The sequence below is a fragment of the Musca autumnalis genome, unplaced genomic scaffold, assembly GCF_047663935.1.
Source record: "Musca autumnalis isolate F117 unplaced genomic scaffold, ASM4766393v1 scaffold_3, whole genome shotgun sequence".
Classification (NCBI taxonomy): domain Eukaryota; kingdom Metazoa; phylum Arthropoda; class Insecta; order Diptera; family Muscidae; genus Musca; species Musca autumnalis.
This window is the reverse complement of record NW_027411866.1, coordinates 216446044-216472104: the sequence shown is the minus strand read 5'-3', so window position 1 is coordinate 216472104 and position 26061 is coordinate 216446044. Positions and strand designations below refer to the sequence as shown.

The 26061-nt window shown below is 41.5% G+C and overlaps 1 protein-coding gene across 9 annotated transcripts in view; it reads right to left on the bottom strand.

Moving 5' to 3' along the window:
• Positions 1-398: 398 nt before the first annotated feature.
• Gapvd1 (GTPase activating protein and VPS9 domains 1) overlaps positions 399-26061 on the bottom strand; it is a 50471-nt gene continuing 24808 nt past the window's right edge. For 7 of the 9 annotated variants that reach the window (XM_073976753.1, XM_073976761.1, XM_073976758.1 and 4 more), the window contains 9 exons: positions 25048-25335; positions 24703-24849; positions 24196-24632; positions 16945-20565; positions 16760-16877; positions 16122-16696; positions 15884-16054; positions 1465-1561; positions 399-1393 (listed from right to left, as the gene is read on the bottom strand). In XM_073976753.1, coding sequence (XP_073832854.1) covers positions 1250-1393; positions 1465-1561; positions 15884-16054; positions 16122-16696; positions 16760-16877; positions 16945-20565; positions 24196-24632; positions 24703-24849; positions 25048-25194 — 5457 coding nt within the window. In that variant the 5' untranslated portion in view covers positions 25195-25335 and the 3' untranslated portion in view covers positions 399-1249. Of the gene's footprint in view, positions 1394-1464; positions 1562-15883; positions 16055-16121; positions 16697-16759; positions 16878-16944; positions 20566-24195; positions 24633-24702; positions 24850-25047; positions 25360-26061 lie in introns of all 9 variants that reach the window. The other 2 variants (XM_073976759.1, XM_073976755.1) reach the window with 1 other exon arrangement.

The following is a 26061-nucleotide window of genomic DNA, read 5'->3' as shown; positions in this document are numbered from 1 at the left end:
ATTTAGATAAGATATTGAATGGATAACATGAGCAAAGCTGGCGGCTGACTAGCTGAGAACGTTATAAAATGAAAGTTTTTTTCCAATTGTATTTTGCAACCATACTTTACAATTTTAGTACTCTTTTTTGTATTATTCAATGTTAAGAAAAAATGTTGTGGCATTTGAGAAATAGTTTAGGTTTTTTATAAAATAACACTTGCGTTGCAACTTAAATGGCGTTTTAGAACATTTTTTTTAATAATGTAAAATAATGTCATTCATTTGATTAATTCGACACATAAATGAATGATGTTTTAATATTATGTGAAATCTATGGAGTAATGCAAACAAGTACAACAAAACTTGTCGATAAATGGTCAGTTACTTACTTTCTTAAGAAAACGACAATTGCGATCTTTTATTTTTAGTATTCACTTGAATTTATTTCACTCTTAGAATATATAGATGCGAATAAATTAATAATAAATTGGATTGGATACTCCATGTATTATAAACATTATTTATTGTTTTTTTTTTTTTGGGGGGGGGTTTCTCATATGGGTTTATGTCGTATATGTCTAGTATTCGTTATTACGCTTGTTCGTACATACGAGTATATGTGTATATTGTTAATAAATATCGAAAAATATTTGATATTATTCAATAAACTGGGATGGGACACAATAATAGATTTATAATATGTTTGTATATTGAAATTTGAATATAATAATACCGTTATTAAAGAATTAAAGTCATTATTATACAATAATATTATTGTTATATGGAGAGAGAAAAAGGGAGGGAGGGAGAGAAAACACAAGGTGCTAAACATTTAAACATGCAAATATTTTCAAGTATTTGAAATTGGCCTGGGATTTTGAATATATAGAATAACTAACATTCATTCATTGCATAGCTATTGCTTCCGTATATTATGTGGTTGGAGTGGGAGTACTAATAATAATTGTAAAGATTACAGTAATAATAAATAATTACTTAAAATTTATATGATTACAGCTTAAAAATTATGGTATAAAGTTCTAACAAACAAATAATATATGTCGTATATTTTTTTAAATATTATACAAAAAAACATCATAACAAATTGTTTTAAATTTTAGAAGAAAAACAAAGGGCTAACTTTTTCTAATGATTTACACCATCATCTTAGATGTGAAAAAAGGAAAATCCAAAAAAGAAACAAACAAAATAATAAATTATAAATAATAATAATAATAATTCACAACATTAGATTTCTTTCTGGGATTTATTGTTCAAAATAGTCCATGGTCTTAATAAATTTCACCACCGAACCAAATAATGTCCAATGAAATTGTTCTTCACCATTCAACTTTTCGCCAATAAAGCAACTGATATATTCCACAGTTGATAATAGATATGGGGGATTAGCCTAGAAGAAAGAGATTGGATAGGTAAGAAATAAAATTCTTTTGAAATTTCAGTGTAGTTTTTCAAACTTACCATAATTACAACATAAATGAGTACGGGTAAAATATCATCGGCAGCTGGTACTCTACCACTGGACATGGTCAAAAGACTCATTATACTGGATATACATCTGTACAAAAAAAAAGAAAGATAACGTATATAAAATAAGAATCCTCCTTAGATTACGAGGTTGAATAAATGAAAAATAAATACGATTCAGATTTCATTCCTAAAATATCGGTCTGTGGAACCAATATAAAATTCTCTGTGACAATGATTTATACCCCCAACGACGACCAAATACCAAATTTCAGCCATTTCGTTTGGATGATGTGGCTGACTTCCCAGCAAACCAAACGTCTGATGTCCGACACGTCTGAACAATTTCTGAAGCAAAGTCGTTCAGATTTCTTTCCGATTTCTAAACAATTTTTCGGAGACGTATAGCTCAGATTTTGTACCGATTTCGGAACGAATGTCGTTAAGATGTCGTTACGATTTCGAATCAGATATCGGACGTATCGTCCGAATTTTGTTCCGATTTCGTTAGGATGTCGGTACGATTGGTTTGCTGGGTTGTTAAAAAATGCAACACAATGGCAAGCACTTATTGTTGTTGTTGTAACAGGTAGTCTGCAACCAATCGTTTTTCCCTGTAAGGATGTTGAAAACATTAGTAATGTTTGTGTGTCAATTGCGGATTGGGGATGTGGGAATTTGTGTGGATTCGTCGATGAGCTGGGTTATTGTGTTGATGTATGTGTGTATGAGATGATATTGAGGGTGTGCTGGCCCAGCAAAACAATCGTACCGACACCGTAACGAAATCGGAACAAAATTCGGACGATACGTCCGATATCTGATCCGAAATCGTAACGGCATCTTAGCGAAAGTTGTATGAAGTGGTTGACATAATTTCGGAACGAAATGTCGGATCGACATCGGATCGATTTCGTAACGAAATCTGAAGAAAATCCTTGGGAAATTCGGAAAGGAAATTTCTTTCCGACATTCGTTCCGAAATCGGTACAAAATCTGAGCTATTCCGTCTCCGAAAAATCGTTTAGAAATCGGAACGAAATCTGAACGACTTTGCTTCAGAAATTGTTCAGACGTGTCGGGCATCAGACATTTGGTTTGCTGGGGGGTTATTGTGTTAATGTTGTATGAAAGGGGTGATATTGTGGATGGGAATGTGTGTAAGGTTCTTGATGGAGTGTGTTCGGTGCATATAGACATTTGATTTGCTATTGTTCGGGGAGCTGTAAGAAAATGGCCACTTCCACTGGTCTTGTCCATAGGTCCACAGGGCCCAAATTTGTGGACCTAGCTGGGCAAGAGAATAGGTGCGCTGTGTTGTGCGGGCTTTGTCGGCAATCTGTCGAGGATGCCTGAAACTATTCTGGCTTCATAACAGTTGAGAATAGTGCTCCATCCAGACCTTAATTGTGCCAGGATTGTTCTGGTCCGTGTGGGTAGGAGTCTTTCACTGTCGTATATGGCTGGGGGGTGTTCATTAAGGACGATGTTGCAGCGGTATCTTACGATGGTTTGGGAAACCGTAAGAGTGTGTATCTGCCGCAGGCCTGCCGCTATTCACAATCTGTTGACGTCAGATGGAACTACGTCTTGGATGTCAAGCAACATATTATGTTGCCGTACCGACAGCATCCTAGTCTCCTCATGTACTCGACATCTGCACACATCCGGTAGCAATCCGAAGCGCACTATTTTGAACCACTTGCAGTTTACGCCATAGCGTTTTGCTCAGGAAAGAAGTCCATACTGGGGCGGCATAGCTCAGCACTGAGCGACTGATGGCCTTATATGTCGCGATGAGCGTTTCTTTATCCTTTCCCCAGGAGGTGCCTGTTAGAGCTTTCAGGATCTAATTTTTCGATTGGACTTTACTTTTTATATACGCGTCCAGGAAGTAAAGAAGGTGGCAGTCGATTTCGTTGGCGAGATTACTAGGTTTCTTCCATGCATGAAGGTGGCAAGGTAGCTGTTAAGGCGTGCACTTATTTCCTCGACATTGACTCCGGATGACATTATTGTACAATCATCCGCCTAGGAAACCACTTTTACGCCAGGTGGTGGTGCAGGAAGCTTTGCAAGGTACGCGTTAAACAGGAGCGGTGACAGAACTCCGCCTTGCGGGACGCCCATTTTAATTTTGCGATACTGGACTTGCGGCCTCTAAACTCCACATATGCCTGTCTACCAGCGAGATAATTGGGCAGTGTGGAGTCCATGATGTCACCAATCAAGACCGAGTGATCCACTGTGTCATATGCCTTGGAGAGATCTAACGCAGCGACCACAGTACGCCCTGGCGATCGGTTTCGATTGAGGCCATTCGCAATACGTGACGTAATCTCATTTAATGCCGTTGTGGTGCTGTGAGCTTTACTAAATCCGTATTGATGGTCTACTGGCTGTAAATGTTCGGCGAGTGTTGGTAGCAACAGCGCCTCCAAAACCTTAGTCATTGGTGACAATAAGGAGATAGGGCGGTATGACTCTCCTAGATTGTCCGGTTTTTCTGGTTTCAGAAGCGGAACAACCTTTGCAACTTTCCATATCTCCGGTATTACCAGTTGGTTAACCGAGAGAAACAGAAGTTGCGCAAGAAATTCCGTCGCTGCTGGGCCGAGATGGCCTTGGAAATTACAGCTTTAACTTCAGTCCGTGTGAAGGAGCAAGGCGTTGGCTCACGTTGACCGATCCTAATCACCATATGGTGGATGGTGCCCCCCACCAAGGCATGTCAGGAGGGATCTTCATTATCCAGAAGGATAGGTCCAACGTTACAAGAGATAACCCCTGGATCAGCAAGCCTGTCAAGCAGTTTTGAATAGCATTCACACAGATGCAGTCGCAGATACCATAAACAACTATCGTGTAAATGCGGTACTGGGAGAACATCCCTCATCTATTAAAGCTGAGAAGCGTCAGCTCCCACGACAAACCAGAGTAGTTTTGACACAACTTCACTCCGGATGGTGCAGCCTTCTGAATTCCTTTAGTAAATCGATTGACAACACCGTACAAATCATCTGCCCAGTATGCCGCTCAGACGAGCAATACTCCCTGCACCTTTTCAAATGTCCTGCCAAACATACCCAACTAACTCCAGTAGCTTTGTGGTTACAACCACATTCCTACAACTGTTAATAGACTTGGTCATTGCCGGCAGCTATACAGTTGCTGGGTTTATGAAACGCATCTCTATCACCTCCCGCCTGGTTCTCTGTCCCGGATTGACCCGAGACCACACAACCGGGCAGCGGCTGCCACCTCAGTGTACATGTGTTTGTATTTGTTTCGTTTTTCTGTGCTGGGAGCGGCATATCCCGGAATGTCTGCTCCGGATTCTTTTGGTCCGTGCCGGGACGGAGGAAAACCCAGGACCAATATATATGTGCTCGGTTTGTCACATCCGCATCTTCACCCATATCTTATCTTCGGTGAGATGCAATAGATGTCAGGAGTGGGTGCATTTAAAGGGTTGCTCTGGACTTGCCCACGCGAGGGACTACGATAGGGACTATGTTGCTGCATGCTGCGCGAACACAGTCCCCAGTGAGTCGTCGGATTACGAAACTCCCTCGTCGTGTGACTACGAAAATCCCCCGCAGTCCCCTCGACAACAACCGCACGCGCAGCGTCTAACACCAGCCGTTGCTGTTCCAATCCCAGAAAATGCATCCTTTTTGCAATTTAATTGCAATGGGCTCCGAGGTAAGATCGATGAAAAAGTGGACTTTATGAATCGGAAGAAGATCAAGGTCGCGGCGGTGCAGGAACCATGCCGAACGACCACAGCTCAGTACGTTATGATGGTTACAGCGTAATAAGGAAGGATCGCACCAGATGAGGTGGGGGATTAGGTTTCCTTTTGCACCAGTCTGTTCAATACAGACCTATCTCGCTTGAGCCTGCCTCTAATGACCCGTACATGGAATGTATGGGGGTAGCAGTCAGGTGTGGAACTGCCGAGATAGAGTTGCTGAACGTATACATCCCGCCGAGAAATAGCTGTATCTCAGATTATAAGCCTGACATTAGCCCGCTTTTGGAAGGTCATAATCGTCTGGTCCTGGGGGACTTTAATGCGCATCATGAGATGTGGCAGAGAAGTATAGCACTGGCTGAGCAGATTGATAGCTCTACGTTTTGCTCGGTCAATGAGAACGCCCCTACCAGAATTAGAGGAGCGTGTCACAGTTCGCCAGACATTACCATCGTGTCACCTGGTCTGACAAATGACGTCACCTGGCAATCCGTCATTTCCCTTGGATCAGACCATCTCCCCATAATTGTCTCCATCAGCAGACCACCCGATTTCATCACCTTTGAACGCCGCACATTCGTCAATCATGGGAAAGCTAATTGGCCGAGTTTCAGAGAGTTCACCAATCACCGCTTCAGAGAATTGCCCAATCCTTCTGATGTTCGGGTAGCGGAAAGGACGTTCCGAGACATCGAATACCCGAAGTAAGACCAAATTTCCCAGCAGAGGCGACGGGATTAGCAAATGAGCGTGATGAGCTTCGTCGAATCAACCCCGACGACCCCAGAGTCAGGGAGCTGACACTGGACGTTAACAGGCCGGTCGGCGAACATAAGCGGAACAAGTGGTTAAATCATCTGAAGAGTTGCAACATTGGAGCCGGTATAAGCAAATTGTGGACAACGGTTAAGTCACTCTCGAACCCCGGAAGGAGGGATGACAGGACCTTAGTCACGTTTGGCGACGTTACGTTGACTGACCCGAAGAGGTGTGCAAGTTACTTCAATCGACTGTTTGTCGAGCACCCCGAGAGTGACAGGGCGAAGAGAAGAGTGTTAATTCGCACTAGATCTCTTCCTGCCGAGGATGAACCACCACCGTTTACAATGGATGATGTAAATCATCCAAAGCGTTGGGCCCTGACGGAATTTCCTCGGTAATGTTGAAACAGCTGGATGAGCCGGGAGTGGAGTATCTCACTAAAGTTCTCAACCTGTCGCTAGCCAGCTTTACAGCTTTAACTTCAGTCCGTGTGAAGGAGCAAGGCGTTGGCTCACGTTGACCGATCCTAATCACCATATGGTGGATGGTGCCCCCCACCAAGGCATGTCAGGAGGGATCTTCATTATCCAGAAGGATAGGTCCAACGTTACAAGAGATAACCCCTGGATCAGCAAGCCTGTCAAGCAGTTTTGAATAGCATTCACACAGATGCAGTCGCAGATACCATAAACAACTATCGTGTAAATGCGGTACTGGGAGAACATCCCTCATCTATTAAAGCTGAGAAGCGTCAGCTCCCACGACAAACCAGAGTAGTTTTGACACAACTTCACTCCGGATGGTGCAGCCTTCTGAATTCCTTTAGTAAATCGATTGACAACACCGTACAAATCATCTGCCCAGTATGCCGCTCAGACGAGCAATACTCCCTGCACCTTTTCAAATGTCCTGCCAAACATACCCAACTAACTCCAGTAGCTTTGTGGTTACAACCACATTCCTACAACTGTTAATAGACTTGGTCATTGCCGGCAGCTATACAGTTGCTGGGTTTATGAAACGCATCTCTATCACCTCCCGCCTGGTTCTCTGTCCCGGATTGACCCGAGACCACACAACCGGGCAGCGGCTGCCACCTCAGTGTACATGTGTTTGTATTTGTTTCGTTTTTCTGTGCTGGGAGCGGCATATCCCGGAATGTCTGCTCCGGATTCTTTTGGTCCGTGCCGGGACGGAGGAAAACCCAGGACCAATATATATGTGCTCGGTTTGTCACATCCGCATCTTTACCCATATCTTATCTTCGGTGAGATGCAATAGATGTCAGGAGTGGGTGCATTTAAAGGGTTGCTCTGGACTTGCCCACGCGAGGGACTACGATAGGGACTATGTTGCTGCATGCTGCGCGAACACAGTCCCCAGTGAGTCGTCGGATTACGAAACTCCCTCGTCGTGTGACTACGAAAATCCCCCGCAGTCCCCTCGACAACAACCGCACGCGCAGCGTCTAACACCAGCCGTTGCTGTTCCAATCCCAGAAAATGCATCTATTAGGGTAACCCTAGTACTACCACATAAAATGCAACAATCTGGCAGCATCATAGCAGTGTTGCATGCATCAGTAGTTTTAAGTTATTATCTCTCTCTACTCATTGTCAGTACACAGTCAGTTAGTTACTTTGCAACCACCAATTAATAGACATCTCATCTGTACATATTTCGTCATATTTCATTGTTCTTCATAATTAATACTTTATTTCAACTCATAAAACAACTTAAAGTTTTATTCAATAAATGAATTGATTGTTATGTTTAAACATCGTCTTTCATTCAATCGACCACCTCCGTAAGAACATAACAATTTGGCGACGAGGATTGTGAATTGAAAACAGCACTCAGTAACAAAAGGAATTTCACAATTTCATCAGAACTTTCAACAAGGCTGCGTAATAACATCAAGACATCGCACACAATAAAAGTTGTGGCAGGAAGATTTTCAAGGAAAACATCAAAACGCACAGGCGCAAGTTCATCAGGAACATTCTAACAAGAATTTTCAAGAAATCTTCAGCGATCAACACTCACACAAACAACAGTTTGCAGTCTCACACATACAGAATTTTTTTTCAGCTCAACACACACACCATAGCAACGTGGGAAATTTCATCATTTTTGCAGCGCACACATACAGACATACGACGGCAGCGTCTCTAACAAAATTGTAACGGCTGAAAACACAGACACTAGAAAAATCTAGACATGTCGGAACAAGCGAATATTGTAAAATTACTTGCACAGCAGCAAGAGCAAATAGCTAAGCAGCAGGAACAATTTGCGCAACAACAGGAATTACTAAATAAACTCACACAATTCATCGCTGGACAACAACAAGGTGCAAACACAGTTTCATCATCAATTCCAGGTGAATCATCAGTGGCAAAAGCCCACCTCATGGAATCTTTAGCTAATTCCATGACGGATTTTCACTATGAGCCTGACAGTGGTTTATTATTTGAATCGTGGTACAATCGTTTCAAACACATCTTCGAAAGGGAAGCAAGTGCACTGGACGATGCAGACAAAGTAGGACTTTTGTGGAGAAAAATGTCCAACCACATTCATGAGCGTTTCAAGAATTTTGTTCTACCAAAACAACCCCAAGAACTTTCATTGGCAGACACAATCAAACATCTTACAAAGCTATTTGGCCGAACAGAAACACAAGTAAGTCTACGTTATAAGTGTCTCCAAATCACAAAGATGGAAAATGAAGATTTTAAAGAATACGCCAGTCGTGTCAATCTTCAGTGTGAACTTTTTAAACTGGATGACTTAACTACAGACCAGTTCAAGTGTTTAATTTTCATACTTGGTCTTAAATCATCACAAGACAGTGACATCAGAATCCGTTTATTAAGGCATCTCAATGAAAGTAAGGAAGTAGTCAACCTAGAAAAGCTAGTTGATGAAACACAAAGCATTTTGGATTTGAAAAGTGACACAGCACTAATTGAGGGAAGTCAAAAACAGTGCAACAAAATTGGTAAGCCTCAACAAAAACAAAAGATACCAAAAACAGCATGTTGGTATTGTGGAGATATGCATTATGCAAAACATTGCCCCTACTCCAAGCACAAGTGTACCAAGTGTCAACAGATTGGTCACAAAGATGGTTTTTGCAACAGCATGCACAGGCAGAGCAAATCAAAACACAACAACAAACCTCAAAAGAGCAAAACCAATCACGACCAAAATTCTAAGAAGAACAGTGTGACTCATCAGAATTTCAACAAGAATAAATCAAAATTTAATACAAAAACTATATTGTCAACAAAGCAAGTACACTTCAAGGAATTAAGAAAATATGTCACAGTGAGTATTAATTCAAAACAAGTGAAATTACAAGTGGATACAGCCTCCGACATAAGCATAATTTCTGAGTCAACTTGGAAACGCATAGGAAAACCTGAAACAACCCCAACAACAGAGACCGCCAATGCTGCAAATGCTGAGGAGATGAAATTTCTAGCTAAATGTTCAACCGAAGTCTCAATAGGAGATAAATGTGAAATAGTGGAATGCTATATTTCAGACGTGGAATCACTAAATGTAATGGGCATAGATTGGATTGAGAAATTTAATCTATGGAACATTCCAATTACAGCATGGTGTCATCAAATAAATTTCAACGATGAAATATCAAAAATAAAATCATCATTCAAAGAAGTATTTGACAACAGTTCAATGGGTTTATGTACCAAAACAAAAGTAAGCATCAAGGTACTTCCAAATGCAAAAGAAGTTTTTATACCAAAAAGACCAGTTCCATACGCAGCACGCAGTGAAATAGAAACCGAACTGCAACGTCTTGAAAATTTAGGTATAATAACTCCAGTGGACACATCAAAGTGGGCAGCACCTATAGTCGTAAGTAAACGCAATGGAAAAGTAAGAATTTGCGGAGACTATTCAACAGGTCTAAACAATGCCATAGAACCTAATCAATATCCGTTGCCTACACCAGAAGAGATTTTTGCAGAATGTCACAACTGCACAGTTTTTACCCATTTGGATCTATCAGACGCCTACCTACAAACAGAAGTAGATGACGACAGTAAGGAGTTGTTAACAGTCAACACCCACAAGGGATTGTTCAAATTCAACAGATTACCTCCAGGAGTGAAATGTGCACCAGGTGCATTTCAACGAATAATGGATCAACTATGCACAGGTATAGATGGCGTTAAGGCATATATCGATGATATTATGATTGCCAGTCCAAACATTGAAAAGCATAAGCAATCCTTACAAACATTACTGCAACGTATACAAGAATTCGGATTTCGTCTAAAATTTGAAAAATGTGCGTTCTTTCAAAGCTCAATTATTTATTTGGGACAAATAATTGATAAAACAGGAATACGTCCAGATCCAGAAAAAATCAAAGCAGTTCAACAGCTCAAAGTGCCTGAAAATATATCCGAGGTAAGATCTTTATTAGGTTCAATTAATCACTATGGAAAATATGTTCCTAATATGAGAAATCTGAGAAAGCCTCTTGATGACCTTTTAAAGAAGGAAGCTCGTTTCAAATGGACAACCGAGTGCCAGGCAGCACTAGATAAATTCAAAAGTATTCTTTCATCAGATCTCTTGCTCACACACTATGATCCAAATTTACCAGTCCATATAGCAGCTGACGCATCAAGTCATGGTATTGGTGCTGTTATATATCATACATTTCCAAACGGAAGTATGAAAGCAATTCATCATATTTCAAGGTCATTGACTCCTGCAGAAAGAAATTATAGTCAAATTGAAAAGGAAGGTCTCGCTTTAATTTTTGCAGTACAAAAATTTCACCGCATGATACTTGGTCGAAAATTCACTCTTCATACAGATCATAAACCATTATTAGCCATATTTGGGTCTAAAAAAGGCATACCTGTTTATACAGCGAATAGACTTCAAAGATGGGCGCTAATTCTACTTGGTTATGATTTTGACATCAAGTATACGAACACTCAAGACTTCGGACATGCCGATGTTCTCTCAAGGCTTATAAAATCTCATGAGAAGCCTTCAGATGATTTCATAATAGCATCAATCAACTTTGAGCAGGACATACAAAAAGATTTAAATGAATCAATATCAAAATTTCCAGTAACAAATGCTATGATTGCAGAAGAAACTAAATCTGATAAAATTTTTCAGAAAATTTTATCATACATGAAAAAAGGATGGCCTGAAAAACAAAATCAAGTGGACCAACAAGTAGCACCTTATTTCAAACATAAGGATGAATTATCACAGGTTGACGGATGTCTACTTTTAAATTCAAGAATAATCATTCCACAAAAATTCAGGAAGAAAATTTTAACACAACTTCATCGTGGACATTTCGCAATTGAAAAATGCAAAACGCTCGCAAGGAGTTATGTCTATTGGCCCAACATAGACAGAGATATTGAAGACTACGTCAAAAGATGTCAAAATTGTCAATTAGTATGTAAAAATCCAGTCAAGACAGACTTATCATCATGGCCATTAACAACAAGACCGCTAGAACGAGTTCACATCGACTACGCTGGTCCAATTAAAGGATTTTACTACCTCTTAATAGTGGATGCATACTCAAAGTATCCAGTCATTTATCAAACATCGTCAATCACAGCTACGTCTACAATCAAATTAATGAACGAATATGTTTCACAATTCGGAAACCCGGAGCAGCTCGTGTCAGACAATGGAACACAGTTCTGTTCTAACAATTTTGAGCAATGGTGCAAGGAAAGAGCCATTCAACATACACGCACAGTTCGTTTTCATCCCAGCTCAAACGGACAAGCCGAAAGGTTTGTTGACACTTTCAAAAGATCACTCAAAAAAATGGAAGGGGAAGGAACGATACCGGAAATACTTTGCAAGTTTCAAGAAGTATACAGATCTATGCCAAATGTAAATTCACCAAATGGTTCATCACCTGCAGAAGCATTTATAGGACGCAAAATGAGAACCATATTCGACGCTCTTAGAAAGCCTTCAACATCAGCTCTGGAAAGAAACGAGAAAATGGAAAATCAGTATAATGCCAAGCACGGAACTAAGCCTAAATCGTTCAAGCCAGGAGATTTAGTATATGCAAAAGAGTTCCGTCACAACAAATCAGAATGGGTTCCTGGAGAAATAATCAACAGAACAGGTACAGTCACTTACGACACAGCAATATGGGTCGGAAGTCGCAAAAAGTTAATCAAGGCTCATGCAGATCAACTTCGAACAAGATTAGCAGATGAGGTTCCTCCATCATCAGACAACGCATTACCTCTTGATATATTACTTCAAGACTTCAACATTCAATTGCCTCCTACGGATCATACAGCATCACAACAGTCAAGTGAAGATTTCATTACTCCACCAAGTTCACCCATCATCAACTATCAACCAAGAAGGATCACACAGAGAAGACAGCCAGTTGAAGTAATATCCAGAAGCCCGGTTCAAACTTAAAAGGGGAGATATTAGGGTAACCCTAGTACTACCACATAAAATGCAACAATCTGGCAGCATCATAGCAGTGTTGCATGCATCAGTAGTTTTAAGTTATTATCTCTCTCTACTCATTGTCAGTACACAGTCAGTTAGTTACTTTGCAACCACCAATTAATAGACATCTCATCTGTACATATTTCGTCATATTTCATTGTTCTTCATAATTAATACTTTATTTCAACTCATAAAACAACTTAAAGTTTTATTCAATAAATGAATTGATTGTTATGTTTAAACATCGTCTTTCATTCAATCGACCACCTCCGTAAGAACATAACAGCATCCTTTTTGCAATTTAATTGCAATGGGCTCCGAGGTAAGATCGATGAAAAAGTGGACTTTATGAATCGGAAGAAGATCAAGGTCGCGGCGGTGCAGGAACCATGCCGGACGACCACAGCTCAGTACGTTATGATGGTTACAGCGTAATAAGGAAGGATCGCACCAGATGAGGTGGGGGATTAGGTTTCCTTTTGCACCAGTCTGTTCAATACAGACCTATCTCGCTTGAGCCTGCCTCTAATGACCCGTACATGGAATGTATGGGGGTAGCAGTCAGGTGTGGAACTGCCGAGATAGAGTTGCTGAACGTATACATCCCGCCGAGAAATAGCTGTATCTCAGATTATAAGCCTGACATTAGCCCGCTTTTGGAAGGTCATAATCGTCTGGTCCTGGGGGACTTTAATGCGCATCATGAGATGTGGCAGAGAAGTATAGCACTGGCTGAGCAGATTGATAGCTCTACGTTTTGCTCGGTCAATGAGAACGCCCCTACCAGAATTAGAGGAGCGTGTCACAGTTCGCCAGACATTACCATCGTGTCACCTGGTCTGACAAATGACGTCACCTGGCAATCCGTCATTTCCCTTGGATCAGACCATCTCCCCATAATTGTCTCCATCAGCAGACCACCCGATTTCATCACCTTTGAACGCCGCACATTCGTCAATCATGGGAAAGCTAATTGGCCGAGTTTCAGAGAGTTCACCAATCACCGCTTCAGAGAATTGCCCAATCCTTCTGATGTTCGGGTAGCGGAAAGGACGTTCCGAGACATCGAATACCCGAAGTAAGACCAAATTTCCCAGCAGAGGCGACGGGATTAGCAAATGAGCGTGATGAGCTTCGTCGAATCAACCCCGACGACCCCAGAGTCAGGGAGCTGACACTGGACGTTAACAGGCCGGTCGGCGAACATAAGCGGAACAAGTGGTTAAATCATCTGAAGAGTTGCAACATTGGAGCCGGTATAAGCAAATTGTGGACAACGGTTAAGTCACTCTCGAACCCCGGAAGGAGGGATGACAGGACCTTAGTCACGTTTGGCGACGTTACGTTGACTGACCCGAAGAGGTGTGCAAGTTACTTCAATCGACTGTTTGTCGAGCACCCCGAGAGTGACAGGGCGAAGAGAAGAGTGTTAATTCGCACTAGATCTCTTCCTGCCGAGGATGAACCACCACCGTTTACAATGGATGATGTAAATCATCCAAAGCGTTGGGCCCTGACGGAATTTCCTCGGTAATGTTGAAACAGCTGGATGAGCCGGGAGTGGAGTATCTCACTAAAGTTCTCAACCTGTCGCTAGCCACCCTTATTGCATCCGAAGTCTGGAAATGGGCAGGGTGGTCCCGCTACTGAAGCCAAGCAAGGATGCCAGCAGAAGTGAATCGTACAGGCCGATTTCGCTTTTGTCATCTGTAGCGAAGACCCTTGAGGCCTTAGTCCTCCCCAGCATTAGAAATAACTATCGAGTTGCCGATCATCAGCATGGATTCCGTAAGCAGCACAGCACGACAACAGCGCTGCACGCCATCTCCACACATATTTGTCGAGGACTCAACCAGGAGCGGCCGTGTGATAGAACAGTGATGGTGACATCGAGCAGACAACCCTCCGGCCAAGTCTGAAACGTTGGATAATCAACTATATGTGTGGTCGCCAGTCGTATGTGGAATTCAGGAACAAAAAATCCAAGCCCCGTAGAGTGAAACAGGGAGTTCCCCAAGGAGGGGTGATATCTCCGCCAGACGGCATTGAGATCGTAACGTATGCGGATGATTGTACGATCCTGGCGTCAGGTACCTGAAGAGCGTCAGCTGCCACGACAAACCAGAGTAGTTTTGGCTCAATTACGCTCGGGATATTGCAGTCGCTTAAATTCCTATTGGGCGGGAATCGATCGCACCGTGCAAGACATCTGCCCAGTATGTGGCTCGGGCCCGCACGATACTAAGCACCAATTCAACTGTCCCGATAAGCCCACTCATCTGACTCCAGTGGATCTGTGGTTACATCCCATCGAAGTATCCAACTTCCTGGAACTGGAGATAGACCCATAGCCAGATAACAGTTCAACACTTTTTCGTTTAAATCCAGTGTAAGACTACTTTTCGGATCGTGATGCGACCTTGAGTACAACAGTACAATTTTCCTCTTCTACTCCCCTAGATAAGGGCCTAGAAATGTTCAAAACGCCAGAGCTCTGGCAAATTTTGAATTTTTTGAAAACATTATTAATTGGATTTTATTTGGGTAGCCGCTATTGCGCAAAAAAAGTTCAAAATCTTTGCATTATGTGCAGCGAAATCCAGGTTTTTACTGCATATGGGATTTGTGGCGTATATTATAACGGTTCCAAAAATCAACGCAAGTAGTGTTTTTGTAATATATGAAGGGTTAGTGTAGACTGTGTTGTTAGGATCTGTCAGTGGATGTATAATTTTGCCAAAAAATGCACAAACATTTTCTCCTAAATTCAGTTTATAGCCAGCGTTTGAAAATGTCCAAAAAACTTTGTTGTTTCCCACGAATATGCTACCTCCTTTAAGGAAAATCGAAAATTTTTTATTGATTTATTATAAAGTAGAAGTAGCATAGAATATGTGGTAACATTTACATGTCAATCGGAACAATATTGCCTGAGATATCAGCTTTGGAAGGGAAATATTTATTGTGTTTTGTATGCAACATAGAAACTAAAAACGCGCCAACTCTAGCTCGAAAACTAATGAGCCGATTCTCGTACAATTTTGTGGAGTTAATAAGGACATCAAAATGTAGACCTTCATCGATCGACTTTATTTTGAATTTTTTTGCTCGTTTCATGACCAGTCAGTTTTTTATGCCAAAAATTGAAAATTTTTTTTTTGGTCCACCATTTCAGTAAAACATCTACTAAAAAAGTTTGGTAGTTTTCTTGGAAAATTGCCTTCTTTGGGCTTTACAAGTGGGGCTTACCCCATCTGTTAAATGACATTTTGGCCCACCTCTTCTCATTTTTTCTTTATACAGGCATTGGCTAAGAGAATTTAGCTATTGACAAAGCCTACAGATTTTTTTACTCGCATTGTCTAGTATTTACAAAACATTACTTACCTTACAACACACTGAAGTTTCTCGCGAGGCGTTTTATAGGCTGATATAAATGACAGTTGTTGCTGGGCAAAACTCCATGGGGCTTCGGATAAATAAATTTGTGGTATGCACAAAGCGGGATGAGATGGCGTTATTATATTTTGTAATTTGCGTATATGTTCCGAAAGCACCCTAAAATTAAAAAAAAAACATTGCAATTTAAAATATTTAACACAAAAACTAATATTTTAATACTTACGTATCTCTTGACAAGTCGGCATCCTCATTGGGGAACATAACCTGTTGATAGATGCTCTGCAATAGAATGCGTTCCAGTGCCAAACGCGCCTCAATGGCCTGCCATTCAGGCATACCATTTAGTATGCCACCTGCTGCCACCAATTCCTCCACCAGACTATCAAGAAACTCTTCGATTAAATCGATTTTATCATCCGACACGGTGAGACGGGCAAATTCTTCTTGGAATGTCACAAATCTATCTTGCTTCTTTTCAAAGAAAATACGCATACACAATGCCATTAGATAACGATTACATGTGGTGCTTTCACTCCTCAGCCTAGATTCAAATTGATCTATATTTTCCATTATCATGAGAAGATTTTGCCGATAACGCATTAAATATTGCAAATAACTTTGGCGTTTTTGTATATCGTTTTGTAGCTCTTGCATTAGCTGGGTATGCTGTGAAACGTCAAGCGTTGATATACAGCGAATGGCTTCCGAAACATAGGAGATTTGTTGGAAATTTTGTAGATTTATAGCTTGAGCCAATTGGATTTGAAGATATGTTAAAAGGGGAGACATGTTGGCATGCTGAAAGAGAAATGCAGAATTAAAAGTTATTTGGGGGTTGACATTGTGTTTGGTTTTGCCTACCGTGGTATGTCTAAAATCTCCAGAATGTAAATCAGTCTTTGACAATACAGTTCGTATCTTCTTTTTGATAATGTTGAAGGTTAAGGTCTTGTCATGCATGGATGGATGTTGATTGTTGCTGGAAATGGAATAACATGTTAATTATAGAGCTTCTGTTTTGTTTTGTCACTGCTTAAAATCCTTACCTTAACAGTTCTTTACTTGACTCCTCAATTGTTGAACCACCACCTCCTACAGCTCCCCCACCACCACTTGCACCATTACCAATCGATGAATTTGTAGCCTCACTTGAGGTACTAACTTTCCGCCGATATTTTGCCAAAATATCCTCACTAATGTCATAATAACTCCTATCCTGTGTTGATGCAGCCGCCGCAGCTGCTGCCGCCGCACTTGTACTGGGTAAATTGGCACCTAAGATATCCAGTGAAACCTCGGATGTGTTGTTGGAAAATGAAACACTGCGTGGACATTGTGTTATATCATCACTATTCGCACTGGCATGTCGAGACTTGTGGCCTCGTCGATGTTTAAAGATGCCCTGTTTCAATTTGTTGAAAATACCCGCCGAGTTGGAGGTGGATGCAGCATTTAGACCACCATTGCTACGTAGCGAATCGGGTAAACGTGATGAAGATGACCTTTGTTGTCTACTAGAGCCAATACCAGACGAACCGCCAACACCTCCTGCTGATGTGGATGGTCCTCCATGTGTCGTCTTATCAGCTGAGGCATCAAAACTTATACTCTTGGGTATGGCTCCAGTTGATTTTGTTGGTTTGCCAGAGGAGGCTGATTGTGTCATAATACCACCACCACCACCACCTCCGCCACTGCATGATGCCACCATATTATTTGTCGGTGTATTACGGGCAGCCTCAAGTGAATTATCCATTGTTGAATCGTTGTCATTATTATTGTCTTGGATTTGTAAATCTGAAGTCTTATTGCACAATTGTAATAATTCATCCGACGACTGTTGCTGCCGTTTATTGTCACTTGGAGGCGATAGATTTGGCATGGCTGATATTCTAGTGGGAACGGTGTTGAGGACAATTTCATGATTTTCATAATTTAATGACTGGTGTCGGCGCAAGTTGGGTGTAGAATTTCGGTCCGAAGATTCTCGTCCACCCTTGAGGGCCATAATACCATTACGCCTACCATCATCTCCTGCCGTCCTTTGTAGGGTGGTACTTTGCCTTCTCTCCACAAGGTCATCAGATAGCCCGTCTAAATGTTGTACCGGTGGATCGGGTGGGGCTATAGAGGGAGGTGTCAAATCTTTGTCATCACAAAAATCTGAAAAGTCTATTAAATCTTTTGATTCATTACTGGCATTGTGTTTTTTCCGTGACGATGAGGAGGCAAATGGAGACGGCAATTTACCGGCTGCACCTTGTTCTTCCAGACTCAAGCTTTGATTAGAAATACTACTTTCCGCCGATGTTTGTCTTCGCATGCGATTACGATGGGCATTGGCGGCAGCCGTTGATGTGCTGGGTGTAAGAAATGCATCTTTATCAGCTCCCGCCTCATCATTGGCAATACTTTTATAGTTTTGTTGAAAACTATCCTCAGCTGTGCCATGTTGATTTGTGGTCCGTACAGAACTCCTGGCCAATGAACTACCATCCCTATAATGATGTTGCGAGGCACTATTCGCTATGGGATTGGAGTTGTCATCATAAGAATTAATGGCATCATAAAAGGCGGAATCTTCTTGAGAACGATCACTGGCATTACCGCCACTGCTGCCTCCACTTAAATTCACATCATCCACACTTCCTGTTGAGGGAGGTTTGGCTGCTGCAACATTCTGTGTAGCCATAGAAGGTCTGGTGGAATTGCGATTAGCCCTGGCTCCTGCAGCTCCCATACCCGAGAAAAATTGTTCCGACAAGGAAGGCCGAGGGTGATGGCGATTTGAGGGTGCCGATGATATGGCCGCTGCCAATTGGTTTCTCTCCCTCTCGGAACGCATACTAATCAAGGAGGTATCTGACCTGGCCGTTATGCTGGCATTATCATCTGTATCCACCTCATTTAACTTCTCCGAATCTGAGGCCAACACATCTGTACTCCAATTCGATTCGGATCTTTGATCCGAAGCATCCAAATATCCGGCACGAACATCAAAATTATTATCTCCCGGCAATATGACAGCTGCTGGTATCAATGGTGTGGAAAAATTCCTCTCCCGTTCCCTTTCCACCGCATCCACGGCCTCTGAATCACTGGCCAATACATCTGTGGACCAGGTATCTGATATAATGGACACAGTTTCATCACCCTCGAATTTCTTAATTTCAAATTTACAAAATTTATCTTCAATATCAGATCGAGCCTTGGATATGAGTTTCTGCATTTGTGGTGTAGGCATGGCATTGTTGAGAGACTCTCCATCCGTCACCATGGAGGAGGGTGTATCTCTGCCACTAATATTTGGCGTTCCTCTGCCCGAAACATTGGCTGATACCATATCGGAGAGATTGTCGTTTTCTGCATTCTCTTCCAATTCCAAAGAACTGGTCACAGAATGATTAGAGGGTACCTCACTGACGGCCTCCAAATTATCCGAATTACCAATGGAGGCATCATCATGTGATAGGGAAAATCTGGGGGTTTTATTGTGTAATGGCCTTAGAACATCTGACATGCCATCAATACCATCGAAACCATTTACCACAGACGACTTATCCACTGTCGATTCTTGTTGATAGTTTTCAGTATCCACCAAATCACTATTATCCTGGCCTATGCTATTCATTTTCAAGACTTCTTCTTCCGATAATGGTTGTAACTTTTGCTCACCACTACAGTTGTAAAGATTGAAGATCAATATTGGTTCATTATCTACAGCTTCGGGTGGAGCCAACGATCTCGTAGGGGATGAATGATTAGAGTTGTGATTGGATGGGGGATTATCCAAACCGTTGCCATTATTGTGATGGCCATTTACCATCAACGAATTACCCGCCGCCGAGGAGGAGTTCGAGGCTTCATTATTGCCATTATGACTAAAACTCATGGTCTTGGCCAGCTTACTTTTGGTAGCTTTGCTAATAAGCGACTGTTTAGATTTCGATTCTTTAACCGGTGACGAATCATTGCCTGCTGCTGCCTGCTGCAATGCCTCAGAGCTGCCATTATGATGTGTACTACTTTCCGGCAAATGCTTGAGGATTTTCTTCAACTTTTCCTTATCTTCGTCGGGCACATCATACTCATCTGAAGCCGTCAAAATGCGAAAGAAATCCACAAAATAATTTAAATCCCTTTGAGTGGCCAACAACTGGGTACGTTCAAAATCACTTTGTTGCGCCAATATGGCCACCACATCTTCTCCCGTCTGCGTAACCAATAGCAAATCAATTAAACGCGTAACCATATTCGATTCAAATTTTCCATAAACCTCAGCATAGCGTGCATCAATTTCATCATGTTTTGTCAATGCCAACATTTGTATAATTTGACCAATTTGCATGAGGTTAAAGCGAACTTGTTCCGATATGGGAGCATCTATGATACCCATTACATCGGGACTAACGATGGCCGGACAAATGAAATGTGTAAATACCATATCGGTTATTATTTCATTCATTATCTTTTCGGAGAAATGATGCGACTGTTTCAACTGGTGGCACATTGTCTGCACCAGCCAACGCAGTGTGGAGGGAAATAGTGACCAATTATACATTAAACTATCGATAAAGGTCTTGGCTAAGTTATGTAGCTTTGTTATTGTCTCTTCGTGGAATTTATCAATGTTGTCGGCATATGAAGCTGCATCCTCGGGACCAAATCTGAAAGCAAAGCAAAAAAAAGAAAAAAAAGTTAATTAAATTTTTAGAAGCCGTAAATATGAGGGGTTGTGAGGGCCATTTCTCTCTGTCCACTCCTTTGGGTACCTCCCTCGAAAAAATTCAAACGATTTTGCTCGAACCGATTTGGACCAAACTTTGCACTCATTCCAGACATTGATCAGCTTCGAATATAGACTATATCGAATATTCATTCTCTCTCCTCAGGCAGATGAGCCACTTATGATATGAGGTGGCATCCTGTTGTCGCCGCTCAGGTTACAATAAACCGCATATACGTTACGATCTCAATACCGCTTGAAAGGGTGGAATAAAGAAGAGGTAGATGTTGAACAGTTCCGGAGGTATCACCCCACCTTGGGGAACTCCCTATTTTCACTCTACGTGGGTTCGACTTCTTCCTGAATTCCACTTTCAATTAACGTCCACATATATAATTGGTTCAAATTTGGCCGGAGCGAAGTCTGATCGATATCCTCAACAACGTAGAGTTGTTGAAAGCATCAAAGATTTTTGATATGTCAAGCGCCACAAACACTGGTGAGTCCTCGACTAACATGTGTGGAGGTGTCGTACGGCGCTGTGCTGCATACGGAACCCATGCTGATTGCGGGCAAATATATAGCTATTTCTGACCCTGGTGAGGAGTAAAGCGTCAAGAGTTTGGCTGCGGACAACAAAAGCAATTGGCCTGCACGATTCACCTTTACTGGCAACCATGCCTAACTTCAATAGCGGGGCCACCCTACCCATTTTCTACACTTCGGGAAAGGCTAGCGATAGGTTGAGAACGTTAGTGAGATACTCGACTCGCGGCTCATTCAGCTGTTTCAGCATTACCATGGAGATACCATCAGGGCCCAACGCTTTGGACTATTTAGCGTTCCATTGTAAATTGTGGTGATTCCTCCCCGGCAGGAAGAGATCTAATGCGACGTAGTACTCTTTTCTTCGCCCTGTCTGTCGATTAAAATAACTTGCCCACCTCTTCGGATCAGTCAGCATAACGTCGGCAAATGTGACTGAGGTCCTATCTTCCTTCTTTTCAGGGTTCGAGAGTGACTTAACCATTGCCCACAATTCCACAATGATTTAGCCACTTGTTCCGCTTATGCCCACCGATAAACGTGTTAACTTCCAGTGTCAGCTACCTGACCCTGGTGTCACTGGGGTTGGCACGACGAAGCTCATCACGGTCATTTGCTAATACAGTCTCCTCTGCTGGGAAATTTGGCCTCCTTTCGGGTATTCGACCAGCTGGTATATGGCGAGTGGCTACATCAGTGATAATGAAGAGATGAGAATACACCCTGTTGCAGTTATCAGGGCGGCATTCTGACGAATAGCTTATCGCGTTAAATGTGGTCAACAAGGGTTCTCCGGCTACAGCAGTGATGATGTTTAGGAACGTCTTTTCTACTACCCGAACATCAGAAGGTTTGGGCAGAACTATAAAGAGGTGATTAGTGAACTCTGTGAACTCGGCCAATCATTTTTCCCATGATTGGTCAAAGTGCGGCGTTTAGAGGTGATGAAATCGGTTGGTCTGCTAATGGAGAAAAAGGATGCATTTCCAGGGGTTGGAACAGCAACGTCTGGTGTTAAGTGCTGCATGTGTGCGGCTGCTGTTGGGTCATGGTTTCTCATGAAATCCACTATTTCCTTGACCTTACCTCGGAGTCCATTACAATTAAATTGCAAAAAAAAAAATGCATTTGCAGGGGTTGGAACAGCATCGGCTGGTGTAAAGTGCTGCATGTGCGCGGCTACTGTTGGGGAACAGCGGGGGAGTTGCGTATTCTAATGACAACGACTCACTGGGGGGCTGTGTTCTAGTCGTAGTCCCTGAACAACACCTGAGAAAGACCCACTCCCGACATATATTGCATCTCACCGAAGTTTGTGTGGTGCATGCGGATGTGGCAAACTGATTTTCCTCCGTCCCGGTACGGACCAAAATAATTCCGCTTCAAGCACAGAAACACAATACAAATAAAAACATGTGTACACTGAGGTGGAAGCCGCTGGCCGGAATACGAGTCTTGTGTGGTTCCGGGTAAATCCGGTATCGAAGATCCCGCTGCAGTGGGATTGAGGTGTGTCAGTGGATAGTTAGCCCATATTTTTATGATAGCTACCCCTCACACACCTACAAGTAAAAAAATATCAGTCGGCTTTGCCGACAGAGATATACCTCAGCCTGTGTAAATTGAAACAGTTTTTTCCAAAAAAATTTTTGTATTAGGGGGTTTCAAAATTTTGGGCGAATGTTGATTAGGATTAAAGTTCAAAAGTTTTGCGGAGGAGGTACTTAAAGGAATGGACCTACATAGACCATGGGGGTGCCATAGGGGGTTTTTACAACCTTTTTCCTCAAGAAGTATGGACTTGCCCCTGAAAAAACGTTTACCATCGTAATTGAGGCAGTGAAAGTAAGTTGACTCAACAAAAATCAAAGTGATTCGATAGCAGGTCTTAAAGTGAACGTATCCGAAATTTTGTGTGGGGGTTTTTTGAACTTTCAGGCTATTTTCTCAGGAAGTATGTACTTTCCCCTGATGAAACTTGTACCTTCGTATGGGGGCAGTGAATACAAGTTGCTACAACAAAAACCAAGGCGATTCGAGAGAAGGTCCTAAACTGAACATTTCCGAAATTTTGTGTGGGAGGTACCCGAAGAAGTTTACCGATTGTGTCCATATTGGAACATCTTCTAAGTCTGGTAGAAGTTTTACGATGTGCAAAGTATGGACCAAATCGGTTACTCCCTTCAGGAGTTATCGTGGGCACAAACCTTTCGAATATTTTCGAACTTTTGTGGGTGAGGTACCGGAAGGAGTGGACCGATATAATCCATCTTCGAACTTGAACTAAGTTTGGACCAAATATTACGAAAGCCAAATTTTTGACCGAATCGGAAGATCCGTTCGAGAGTTATCTTGCGCTCCAACCACTACACACGGTGTCATAGGGTTTTTTTTTGTAACTTACAGGCTATTTTCTCAGGAAGTATGGACTTGCCCCCGATGAAACTTATAGCGTCGTATAGGGGGCAGAGGCTAAAGTTGCTACAACAAAAATCAAAGCGATTCGAAAGCAGGTCCTAAACTAAACTTTTCCGAAATTTTGTGTGGGAGGTACCCGAAGGATTGGATCGATTGAGTCCATATTGGAATCTCATCTAAATCTGGTACAAATTTCACGATGTGCAAAGTATGGACCAAATCGGTTACTTCCTTTAAGAGTTATCGTGCGCACAAAATTTCCGAACATTTCCGAACTTTTGTGGGGGAGGTACCGGAAAGAGTGGACCGATATAACCCATCTTCGAACTTAAACTAAGTTTGGACATAATGTTACAAAAGCCAAATTTTGAACCGAATCGGTTGATCCGTTCGAGAGTTATCGTGCGCTCCAGCCAGCCAGACAGACAGACGGACGGACATGGCTAAATCAACTCCAAATTGTCTGAAACACATTTCGTCCAAACATACTTGGGGTCTAAAACCATTATTTCGATGAGGCACATTTTGCCCGTATGAAAGTGTATATACCCTCATTAGCATAAATGCTGAGGGTATAAAAAACGAAAAAATAAAATAAAACACTCACCTTCGTATTCTCTCCTTGCTACTAAAACCCTGGATAACTTTTTGTGGATCCAAATCAAGTATGGTATCTGTTTCAGTCAATACACTCATGATGGGTTGAAAAAGGGCAGCTGTTAAAAATATTTTCGCTGAAAACATTGATTCATTTAAACGATGATAAAGGCGGGAAAATGATGAAGCATTTGCTCTCAGCAATCGACGGGGGTTATCACTGGTGACAATTTGTATTTCAATAAGTTCACGCAATAATTTCAATGTCATCTCCACATCTTTCGTGTTGATGGCATTACCAAATAGGCCTGTGCTTATCGTCTGTACTACTGAATTCATGTGATGTGGGGAGATTTCAGCAATGCTATCTCCCGTCGCCAAGGATACAGCCAAAATATATGGAGATTTGTAAAGATAATTGAATAATTCTTCATAGGCAATGGCATGCTGAAATAATGGAGAGAGAGGTAACAATAAAATGTTAATTTCAAAGGCTGATGGTGGTTGTATTACTCACTTCATAATTTAAAACCTTCTTGGAATCAATAAAATTAGATTTTTCGTGGTTATTGGCACGCCGACAACACAATGATGGTCCCAATTCTGGACGTGATACAATCAAATCATTGAGATTCCGCCTTTGTTGGGCACAAATATAAGCTAACTGCAAATGATATAACAAGAACAACAAAATAACTTTTTACAACAAAAACAAAACAATATTATAATTAACAACAACAAAATTGTTATCTGCCATACGGCTTAATATTGCACGTTATTAAAATATAAAATAAAAATAACTAAATGGCTTTGTTTCCCGCCATCGTCATCATCATCAGCACCTATCCTACCTACCACTCACCTTTGTTATCGATGTTGAATTCTCCGACAATGCTTCACTCAGCTGTGCAAATGTTGCCTGCTCCTGTTGTATGAATAACTGTTCTTGTCTCAGTGTACGTGCTAAATCCATTATCTCTAAGAGATTTCCTTCCGTATTCGATTCCATTTTGCTTTGTTTTTTATATTTCAATTTTTTTTTACAGCGAGTATTGCTTCTGTGATTTTTACTACAAAGAATCACCAACTGCGTTCTCCGATTTTGATTTCTTTTTTCTTCGGCCTTTATTAAACATTAAATATTGCGATACTGAAAAGTAGAAATGTTGAATAGCTATTCACAATTAATGGCCAAATTATAAGGAAAAGGAGAAACTACAAACAAAATATAATAATATTCTATACTAATACTGAATATAAACTTGAACTTGTGCGAGGGCGTTTCTAAAAGCGCGCTATGTTATCAAGGCATGTCTGGCATTAGGACACCAACAACAACAATAATAATATTTTAATAATTACTTGGACTAAATTATTGTGCAAGGCGCTAACAAGTACTTGATGACGTAGATAAACATATCGTTTTCAATACGATGTTGGTATGAAAATGTTTGGCTAAATATATTGGCTAGTCGGAGGGCAAATATGCAAACTGTCGGATATAAAAATTCTCAAGGGAGTCACTGTAGTGACTATCCAAAATTCTGTACATTTTTATCTCGAACGGATCAATGGATTTGATCCAAACTCTTTTGTACGGCACTAAAACTGAAATGATTGATGAGCACGAAACTTACAAATTGAGACTATATTGCTTCACTCTTCGGGAACCTCCCACACAAAATTTTAACATTTTTCTCAGAAGTGCTGTCTGTTTAAAAGGACATGTCTTGGATCATTTTCAGAAGTTTTACAGCGGGTTATTATCGCGGCACTACATTTTTTTGGAAATACGTCCATTCTTCCTGAGATAAATGCCCAAAAGCTCTAAAAAACCCCTGCCGGCGCCCAGTAAAATGACTGTTGAGCACACAAT